This window comes from Orycteropus afer, unplaced genomic scaffold (genome assembly GCF_000298275.1).
Source record: "Orycteropus afer afer isolate SDZICR_OR568_19922 unplaced genomic scaffold, OryAfe1.0 scaffold00083, whole genome shotgun sequence".
Classification (NCBI taxonomy): domain Eukaryota; kingdom Metazoa; phylum Chordata; class Mammalia; order Tubulidentata; family Orycteropodidae; genus Orycteropus; species Orycteropus afer.
The window spans coordinates 9609860-9621004 of NW_006921670.1; the positions used below are offsets into that span (position 1 = coordinate 9609860).

General features: G+C 50.0%; 1 protein-coding gene across 1 annotated transcript in view; it reads left to right on the top strand.

Moving 5' to 3' along the window:
* Positions 1-7708, top strand: part of PNPLA3 (patatin like phospholipase domain containing 3) — a 50755-nt gene extending 43047 nt beyond the window's left edge. Inside the window, exons 6-7 of the mRNA XM_007941800.2 lie at positions 578-710; positions 7600-7708. Of these exons, the coding sequence (XP_007939991.2) occupies positions 578-710; positions 7600-7708 (242 nt within the window). The remainder of the gene's footprint in view (positions 1-577; positions 711-7599) is intronic.
* Positions 7709-11145: the final 3437 nt, after the last annotated feature.

Here is an 11145-nt window from a genome sequence, read left to right on the forward strand (position 1 = left end):
GAACAGAGGTGGGGGTGACCGCACTGTGGACGGGGCGGGGGGGGAGTGGAGGTGACTGTACTGTGGTCAGAGACAGACTTGCCTGAGTGACTGAGTGGAGTCAGAGACAAGGAGCCCCTGGTGGTGCAGTGAGCGTGTTTGGCTGCCAACCAGGAGACTGGGGGTTCAAGTCTCCCCAGAGGCACCTCAGAAGAAAAGGCCTAGCAATCTACTGAAAAACCCTCCCAGAAACCCTGTGGAGCTCAGCCTCTAACGCGGGGGCCCGTGAGAGGGAGTTGACTCCATGGCCACTGGTTTTGGTTTATTTGTGAGAGAAGTTTGCAGGTGACTCCATGGAAAGAAGAGGAGTCCCTGTGCCCTGGGGCCACCTGGGCTCCTCTGGGCTGTGGGCACACGTCAGCTCTGTGTCCCCTTTGCTGCGAGAGGAGCGGCCACCCAGAGTCCAGCCCCGGCCTCTCTCGTGGATGATTGCCACTCCGATTCTGCACCTTCTTTCGGAGATGTTCCCCGCGGCACAGGCTGACGTGGGTGGGTTTACCCTGGGGGAGCTCCTTCTCACCCGGGTTCTGTTTTTCAGTGCTGTGTGAAACCCTCAAGGACAGAGGGGGATACCTGAGCAGGCTTTGCAACTTTTTCCCGGTCTGGATGTTGTCCTGCCTGCTGCGGCTCTGTGCCCTGCCTGTGGTGGCCACGATCGCCGTGGTCCAGAGGTGAGAGCCTCACGCCGCTTTCTCTCCTCCTCCTGGGCATGGCGTGAGATTCAATGAGACGATATGTGGGAGGCCGTTCACCCAGGGCCCGGCTGCACAGACAGCAGGGTGGACGGTGTCCCTCTGTCCCGTAGGGAACAGTTGTACTCCTGCCTTCATTCATGCACCTGTAACCACCTGGTGACTCCGAGAGCCGCCAGTAGCCTCAACACAGTATGAGCTCTAGCCCCTGGGTACCCTGGGGAAACTGAGGTCCAGAGAGATGGGGGTCACAGCTAGCTAGTGGAGGGCCTGGCATAGAAGCCAGGCTGCAGGTCTACCCCCTGCCCTTTAATTTTGTTTATAATAGACTTCATTTTTGGAGCAGTGTTACTGTTACAGAAATATTTGGCAGAAAGTACAGATTTCCCGTGGAACCCCCTCCCCAACACGGCACTTCCCCTATTACTAACATCTCTCATTCCTGTGGTCCGCTTGCTATGGTGGTATGAGGTGCTATTCATATGAGCCACTGTTGACCCATGACCATTTAACTAAAGTCTAAGTGACATTAGGGTTCACTCTGACGAAGGCACAATGCCATGTGTCCCCCCACCCTCATCCCCACCCCAACTCAGTATCACAGTGAATAGCTTTCCTGCCCTAAGAATGCCCTTAGCTCCACCTGTTCCTCCCGCTCCCTTCCCCGTGAGCCTCAGGGATCAAAATTGCAGATCCTGGGTAGAGTGGGAGAAAAATGTGGAAGAAAACTCTAAATCAGTAAAAAAAAAAAAAAAAAACAGGGTTACTGGTCTGATAGAGATTGTGGCCCTGAGTCCCTCTCTGGGCCTGAAGTTGAAGTCACTCCTATGGCTTAACTCTGAGCCTAACAATAGACAGGCCTGTGAGCTGAACACCTACACCAGGGAGACGCACTCCTTAGAACAGTCAACCACAAGTGAACTTGGAGGACATTATGCTAAGTGAAATACTATCACAGAAGGACAAATACAGTATTAGTTCATTATTGTAAAAAGTCAAAGAAAGGTTTATATATGGAAGGAAACTTCCTTTGTTGGTCACCAGGGGTGGGAATGGAGGGGAGGGAATACTGCAAAAAAAAAAAAAAAATGCATTGACTCATGTCACTTTAGTTTTGTGTATTTCACTGTACATAAATTATATTTCAATAAAATACACTTAAAATAAAAGAACAGTCAACCACAGGAGAGCCGAAGGGCAGCACTTGTGTGGGGAGACAGCTAGGGAGGCCGGGGGGACACAGGAGAAAGATGACTGCAGGGAGAAGGTGGGAGGAGAGCTGTTACACTGTGAGGACTGTAATCAGTGTCACAAAGCAAAATGTGTAAGAACCGTTGACTGTAAAACAACTCTGCTTTGTAAAATTGCACCCAAATCACAATAAAAAGTAGACCAAAGAAAGAAAAAATACAGCCTAGGAAACTCTATGGGGCAGTACTCTGTCCTCTAGGGGTGCTGTGGGTCAGAATGGACTCCAGGCAGTGGGTGTGGTTAGGGCTTTGCTTCTGTGAAGATTGACAGCCTTGGAGACCCTGTGGGGCAGTTCCCCTCTGTCTTCTAGGGGCGCTGTGAGTTGCTTTATAGTTTAGCCTTTCCCAGAATGTCATAGCATTGGAATCACACGATGTGTAGCCATTTTTGGACTGGCTTCTTTCACTCAGCAATGTGCATTTAAAAGTTCCCCTTGTCTTTCTGTGTCTTGGTAGCTCATGGTGTTGCTGAATGAGGCTGCATTGTGGCTGGCTTCCCTTCTGAGGCTCATTTCCGTAGTGGAGGGCAGCCCTCGCACATACACCAGTTCCTAGTCAGCGGTGTCTCTTCTGTTTCTTCTCGGAGCAGGGTGTCTGTTTTCACTTTCATGCTCTTTGTCCTCCTCTTGTGCCTGGTGGTCCTTGGCTTACATGGACCCGAAGGACCATGGCACCAGGTTCCCAGCTGGGGTGAGAGTCAGTCTGGCTTCCAGGTGAGAAGAGGTAGTACGTGTGTCAACTGGCACAGTTCTCTTTGGTTTAAGTGGTTAGATGGTGGCTGACAGGAAGGAGCTCTCTGGAGGTGCTGCCTCCCTACTAAAAGCCTTTCTAGACACCAGAAGGCTGGCTGATTTCCCTGGAGAAGAGCTGTCAGCCTTTGACGTGGCCAAGGGTTCTTGTTTGGCCTACTTCGCTGGCGGCCCCCACCCCATTTTGTCTGTCATCCAGGAAGGAGTCCACTAAAATCTCTCCTCGTCAGTGATAGGCCCACCCACCTCCTTTCTCATTGGCTACAGACTCTTCTCGTCACCTGTCAGAGCCAATTCTGACTTCTGGTGACCCATGTATGCAGAGTTGAACTGCTCCATAGGGTTCTCAGGGATAGGCCTTTTCAGATGGGTCTTGGCTGACGGCAGAGAATACCACAAAGGTTTCTACCTGTGTTTTGCTGACTGTGCTAAGGATCATGACAAATTATGGGTCACCTTGCACGGATTGCAAATTCCTGAACACTTCATTGTGCTCATGAGGAACCTGTCCATAGACCAAGAGGCAGTTGTCTGAGCAGAACACGGGGACACTGCATGGTTTAAAATCAGGGAAGATGTGTGCCATTGTTGTATCCTTTCACCATACTTATTCAACTGAAAGCTGAGCAAATAATCTGAGAAGCTGGACTATATGATGAATAATGCGGCATTAGGGTCGATGCCTGTGATACGCAGACGACACAACCTTCCTTGCTGAAAGTGAGGGTGATGTGAAGCACTTACTGATGAAGACCACAGACCAGAGTTTTCAGCATGGATTACACCTCAACCTAAAGAAAACGAAAATCCTCACAACTGGACCGTAAGCAATATCATGATAAATGAGAAAAGATGGACGTTGTCAAGGATTTCATTTTACTTGGGTCCACAGTCAACGCCAATGGAAGCAGCCATCAGGAAATCAAACAACATATGCATTGGGCAGCTATCACCCTTGTTTGGACACTTGGTGTCCCTGAGGCATTGAGTCCTCCTGTCTCTTCCCAACCCCTGTTGTTATGTGCCGCCGAATCAGACCCGACTCCTGGTGACCCGTCCTTGAGTTTCCGAGGTGGAATCACTACGGTAGTAGATTGCCCAGCCTTCCTTCTGAGGAGTGGCTGGTGGGTTTGAACCGCCAGTCTTCTGGTCAGCAGTCAAGTGCCTTAGGCACTACACCACCAGAGTAACCACGAGTCCGCTCTGGTCTCTAGGCATTTGCCTGTTCTGGGTACTTCACGTAAGTGTTGTCATTCACGCTGTTGGGTGCCATCGGGTCAGCTCTGGCTCGTAGTGACCCCACGTACAACAGAATGAAACACTGCCCGCTCCCGCGCCTGCCTCCCAGTCCTTGCTGTGTCTGGGCTGACCGTCTGTCGTAGGCACTGTGTCAGTCCATCTGGTTGAGGCCCTTCTCCTTTTCTACTTGCCATCCGCTTTACCAAGCATGATACCCTCCAGGGAATGGACCTGTTCTGGTTCCCTAGTGCCACTCTGACAGGAATATACCACACATGGGATGCTTGAACAAACAGGAGTTTATTCTCCTGCAGTTCGGGAGGCTAGAAGTCTGAGTTCAAAGTGCCAGGCTCTAGGGGCTGTGTGGAAGCCCCTTGACCTTGGGCTTCAGCTCTGCCTCTTGCTCCCGGCCACTGAAGCTAGAGGCATCTCTTCACTCAGGCAGCTATTGGCTGCTGAGGCTGACAAGCCCAAGGTCGACAAATAAAATGGCACAGTCCCGATGTTACCAAACCACATGGCAGGCCATTAATTCAAGTCCATTGTTAAGTCCCAAGGTTGGCAGAGCATGGCAGGCTGCTGAACAACGACACGGCTACATGCAGGGTCCAAGCATGCCATAAGCTAGAGACCATTCCCAAAGCTGCTGCTTATATATGGGAAGCAGACCATATCCCTAAGGCAGCTACTCAGCTGCTTGTGGTAAGTCCCACCATGGCATTGATTGCCAGTCGCATCATGAGGAATAACTACCACCAGCTACCCAGCCACTCAACCAGGCCCAGCCAAGTTGACACACAAACTTAACCATCACAGGTCCCATCTGACAACATGACCAAAGTAGGTGAGACTAAGTCTGGCTATTCTTGCTTCCAAGGAGCATTCCAGCTGCACTTCCAGGACAGATCTGTTAGTTCTTCTGGCAGCCCATGGTACTCTCAGTATTTCTCCCCAACACCACCACGCAAAAGCATCAACTCTTCTTTGGTCTTCCTTGTATGAGGGTATTGAAAGCACCATGGCTTGGGTTAGGTGCCCAAAGTCTTCAAAGAGGCATGTTTGCTCTGCAGCACTTGAAAGAGGTTTTTTGCAGCAGATTTGCCCAGTCTGATGTCTTGACTGCTGCTTCCATTGGGGTACCAAGTGATATGAAGTCTTTGACAACTTCAGTATTTTCTCATTTATCGTGGTACTGCTTATTGGTCCAGTTGTGAGGACTTTTGTTTTCTTTATGTTGAGGTATAACCTGTACTGAACACTGTAGTCTTTAATCTTCATCACTAAGTGCTTCGAGTCATCTTTGATTTCAGCAAGGTTGTGTTATGTACATATCACGGATGGTTAATGAGTCTTCCTCCAGTCCTGATTTCATGCTCTTCAAATAGTCCAGCTTCTTAGACTATTTACTCAGCATACAGATTGAGCAAGTATGGTGAAAGGACACAACCCTGACACAAGCCTTTACTGATTTTAAACCATGTTCTATCTCCTTGATTTTAAACCATGCAGTATCCCGCATGACAGAATTTTGTAAGACCGATAACTTTTTCATTGTAAATACCTTTTTTCAACAACATGAACAGTGGCTGTACATGTGGATCTTGCCACATGGAGTACACAGGAAATAGATTGACTACATCTGTAGAAAGAGATGATGGAGAAGCTCAATATCTTCAGCCAAGACAAGGCCAGGAGCTGAATGTGGGACAGATCGTCAATTGCTCATATGCAAGTTCAAGTTGAAACTAAAGATAATTAAAGCAGGCCCACGAGAGCCAAAATATGATCTTGATTATATCCCTCCTGAATTTAGAGGCCATCTAAAGAGCAGACTTGATGAATTGAACATCAGTGACCAAAACCAGAGGAAATGTGGGATGGCATCAAGAACATCATTCATGAAGAAAGCAAAAGGTCACTGAAAAGACAGGAAAGGGAAAAAAAAAAATAGATGTCACAAGAGAGTCTGAAATGTGCTTTTGAGTGGAGAGTAGTTAAAGCCAGTGGAAGAAATGACAAGATAAAAAAGCTGAACAGAAGATTTCAAAGAGCAGCTCAAAAGACAAAGTCTATTATTATAATGAAATGAGTAAAGACCTGGAGTTAGAAAACCAAAAGGGAAGAATACACTTGGCATTTCTCAAGCTGAAAGAACTAAAGAAGAAATTCAAGCTCAAGTTGCAATATTGAAAGATTCTACGGGCAAAATATTGAATGGTGCAGGAAGCATCAGAAGATGGAAGGAATACGCAGAGTCACTGCACCAAAAAGAACTGGTCGATGTTCATCCATTTCAGGAGGTGGCATATGATCAAGAACCAATGATATTGAAGGAAGAAGTCACAGCTGCACCAAAGGAAGTGGCAAAGAACAAAGCTTCAGGAATTGACGGAATACCCATTGAGATGTTTCAACAAATGGATGCCCTGCTGGCACTCATTTGTCTATGCCAAGAAATTTGGAAGATAGGCACTGGCCAATTGACTGGATAAGATCCATATTTGTACCCATTCCAAAGAAAGATGATCCCACAGAATGTGGAAATTATTGAACAATATCATTAATATCCTACGCAAGTAAAATCTTCCTGGAGATAATTCGAAAACAGTGGCAGCTGTGTTTTGACAGGGAACTTTCAGAAATGCAAGCTGGATTCAGAAGAGGGTGTGGAATATGGGATATCATTGCTGATGTCAGCTGTATCTTGGCTGAAAGCAAAGAATACCAGAAAGATGTTTACTTGTGTTTTATTGACTATGAAAAAGTATTGAACTCTGTGGATCATAACAAATTGTAGATAACATTGAGAATGGGAATTCCAGAACACTTAATTGTACTCATGAGGAACCTATACATAGACCAGGAGGCTGTTGTTGGAACAGAACAAGGGGACACTACTACATGGTTTAAAATCAAGAAGGGAGTGCGTCAGGGTTGTATCCTTTCACAATACTTATTCAGTCTGTATGCTGAGCAAATAATCTGAGAATCTGGACTATATGATGAAGATCAAAGACTACAGTCTGCAGTATGGATTACACCTCAACATAAAGAAAATGAAAATCCTCACAACAAAAGCATCACAACAAAAGGAGAAAAGATTGAAGTTGTTAAAGTTTTCATATTCCTTGGTTCCACAATCAACACCAATGGAAGTAGCAGTCAAGACATCAGACGACGTAGTGCACTGGGAAGATCTGTGTGTGTCTTTGTGTGTGCTGTGTCTTTGTGTGTGTTATATGTGGTGTATGGGTATGTCTGTCTGTTGTGTGTATTCCACATCTTTGTGTGTGTTATACATGTAATGTGAGTGTGTCTATCAGTTGTGTATATTTGTGTCTTTGTGTTGTGTTTGTCATATGTGTTCTGTGGGTTTGTCTGTTTATGTGTGTTGTCTGTTATATGTGGTGTATTGTGTCTGTTGTATGTGTGTGTTGTCTGTGTTATATGTGGTGTATTGTGTCTGTTGTATGTGTGTGTGGTGTCTGTGTTATATGTGTCGTGTCAGAGTGTCTTGTCTGTTGTGTATGTACATGTCTGTGCTGTGTGGGTATATCTACCTCTTGTATGTGTTTGTGTGTATGTTGCATGCACAGCTGTGTGGTGGTGACCATGGTCTTCTTCCTGCAGGCTGGTCATGTGGCTTCCAGATATTCATGAAGACCTCAAGTGGCTTCAGTGGGCTGTCTCTCACGTCTGTTCTCGAGTGGTGAGGGGTCTACTCCCCACATCCAGGTAAATAATTTGGCTGTGGGTGTGTGGGCTAGGTGGGCACCCCCACATCTGATCAGACCACATGCAGCCTTCCAGAAACACCTTGCTGCACTCTGGGTAGGCGGCAAGGGCCTTGTCTTCTGGTGGTGGGAGGCCCATTGCTGGGGGGCAGCTCATTCAATCAGTGTCACAGTGCACCAGCTAAATTTGCCATCAGGACTTGCACAGGTGCCAGAGCCTACAGGAGAGAGTTGGAAAGCTGTCACGGGTTGGACTGTGTCTCCCCGAATGTGTGTCAGCTTGCCTGGGCCGGGATTCCCAGTGGGGTGGCAGTCATGTGATGATGTGGGCATTCCCATCCTGGTGTGTGATGTGATTACCCTCCATTTGGGATGTGTTGTAAATCCTGACCTCTGCGTGTTAAGGAGGGAGGGTTAGGTTATGCTTGTCATGTCAACGAGGCAGGATGAGGGTGGAATACACAGCCTTACTCAGGTCACAGGCTGTGACTGAACATAGGGGAGTGTCCAGGGATGTAGTCCGCATCACCGTTTATCTTACAGGAGGTGAGAGGAGAGAGCAGCCGAGAGGGCGGGACCTGCAACCCCCGAGAAAGAAGAGCTGGGATCGGTGTGTGTCCTTTGGATGTGGGGTCAGTACGCTGAGAACCTCCTAGACCCAGGCTCAAGTTGATACCAAGACAATTGGAGATCTCCGAGGACCTCCAGGCCCACGGACGTTAAAAGGAGACCAGGACTGTCCCCAGAGCTGACACAGAGAGACAGCCTCTCTGTTTGAGCAGGCGCCCTGGATTCAGGCTTCTAGACTCCTAAACTGTCAGAGAATACAGTCCTGTTTGTTAAAGCCGCCGACTGTTGTATTTCCGTTACATCCGCACTGGAGAACTGAGATAGAGGAGGGTCCATTGAAGCCCTGTTCTGATGGCAGAGGAGGGGGAGCTGGGTGATCCAGCAGGGGACAGACAAGGGACAGGGGCTGTTGTGAAGTGGGGAGTGCAGAGGCTGTGTGCAGCCCGGGGTCCCTGCAGCAGTGGAAGGAGCAGGGCACAGGGTGGGGAGATGAGGGAGCAGAGAGGCAGGGCCAGGCAGGTTCTTGGTGTGTGCGTGTGTGTGCGTGCATGTGCGTGCATGTGTATCGGGGATGCTTGTTCATGCACGCTCCTGGGTCCCACCTCCGACTTCCTGCATCACAGGCTCTGGGTGGAGCCTGGCAATCTGCAATGTTTACAAACAGTCAGGTGACATCGCTGCATTCTGAATTCCAAAACCTGCAGCTCCAGGGCACAGAGGGCCTGTTCCAGCTGTGAGGACTGAACCTTCTGGAACCCGGGGCCTTGGTTCACGCTCCTGGCCAGTGGGGACGGCAGCGTGTTCCTCCCAGCTTTCTGTGAGGGCTCTGAGCGTCCTCGTCCAACACCTAACGTGTGGGGGCTCTCCAGGGACTGGCCTTCTTCTTGTGTCATTGGCAGACAGGGATCAACTCACCTCGGGGGTGTGGGGTCCACCTGCACTGGTAAGAATGGCAGGGGGTGTGTGGAGGGTGGGTCGCAGCAGGGTTACCAGTGACGTGGAGAAGGACGGGTGGGACAAGCTCGAGGGACAGAAGGCAGTGGGAGTGAAAGGCCCTGGGCCTGCCTGCGTTTGTTCTAGGGGCTGGTGGAGGCCATTAGGAGGGCCCCGACACCTGGTGGATGCTGGTGCTTTTGGCTACTCTGTGCTGCTCTAACAGAAAATACCACCAATGGGGTCCTTGAACAAACAGGAGTTTGTTCTCTTACAATTTTGGAGCCTAGAAGTCCAAGTTCGAAGTGCCAGGCTCCAGGGGCTGTGTGAAAGCCCCTCAGCCTCGGGCTTCAGCTCTGCCTCCTGCTCCCGGCCCACTGGAGCTAAAGCATCCCTTCACTTGGGCAGCTGCTGGCTGCTGAGGCTGACAAGCCCAAGGTTGACAAGTGAAAAGGCACAATCCTGATGTTACCAAACCACACGGCAGGCTGTCGATTCAAGTCCATTAAAAATGCCAAGACATGGCAGGCTGCTGAATGAAGACTCGACTACATGCAGGGTTCAGGCGCGCCAGCAAGCAGGAGACCTTCCTCCAAGCCGCTGCTTCAACACTGGAGGTGACCATGTCTCTAAAGCAGCTACTCAGCTGCTCCACTAGATTCCACCCTGGAGCTGGCTGCCAGTCTCACCACGGGGAACAGCTACATCCAGCTGCCCAGCCGCTCACCCAGGCCCAGCCAAGGTGACACACAAGCTTAACTATCACAGTGGTAGGCTGTGGGGGGTACCCTAGTGGTGAGCTGGGGTGTGTGCAGGAAATTGATGGGCCACGTCAGGGTCTCCCTGATGGATGACCATGTTGATGGGCACTGGAGGTATCCAGATGGGAGGGGAGCAGCAGAGTGGAGGCCCAAGATGGTGCCCTCAGCCTGGCACATTGTGGGTGGAGGAAGAAGGGCCCTGAGCATGCAGGGGGGTGCACCTGGCCCCCAGCAAACTGGCCCCAAGCAGCAGGAACGGCTGCTATGTGAGGTCTCTCCAAACTCCAGCACGCAGCCAGCAGGCTTTCCCTGGCAAACCTGAAGCCAGCGGCCACTGCTGGCCTCACTATTCCTCCAGGGACCTGGACACTCACCGGGGGGTCTGTCCGGTAGGAACCGAAGCTGAGGCTGCCCAGTGCTCCACGCTCCAGTCCAGCCTGACCTTCCCTGGCAGGAGGGGACGCCTCTGTCCCCACTTTCTCAACAGAGACCAGTTTCCGAGTTGTTCCAAGAGTTCACTTCTGGTCTGATGGAGATGGTGACAGCCCTGAAATACAGCTCCAGTCATCCCCTGGGCCCAGAACTGAGCTCACTCCTGGGTTTAACTTCCAGCCAAACAACAGCAGGCATATAAAGTGAACATTTACACCAGAGAGGTGCACTCCTTAGGACACTCAGCCGTGGGAGATCAGAAGGGCGGTGTTTGCACAGGGAGATAGCTCAGGGCGCAGGGATGAATAGGAAAGGAGGACACAGGGAAGAGGTCACCACAGGAAGGAAATGGGAAGAGAGCTGTGCATTGTGGGAATTGCTGTCAGTGTCGTGATGAGACAAAATGTCTGTGAACTGTTGTGTGGAGAACGAATCTGCTCTGTCAGCTTTCACCTGAATCACAATAAAAATAAATTAAAAAAACCCAGAGACGAGTTTGGGAAATTCCCTCCTGAACTCAGCCTTTCGCCCTTGGCTGACCCGGTGCTCGTGACGCCGAGAATCCAGGCCTCTGACGTTATTTCATTTGCCGTCCGGGCAGCCCTCAGGCCGCGGGCCCCCATCATTTGTGGTCCGTCGGGGTCTTTGGCTCACTTTTGGAAGTCGATTCGTGGCCTTTCTCCCTGGTCTCAGTCTGGAAGCTCTGCTGAAGCCAGTTCAGCATCGTGGCCGCACACAGGCCTCCA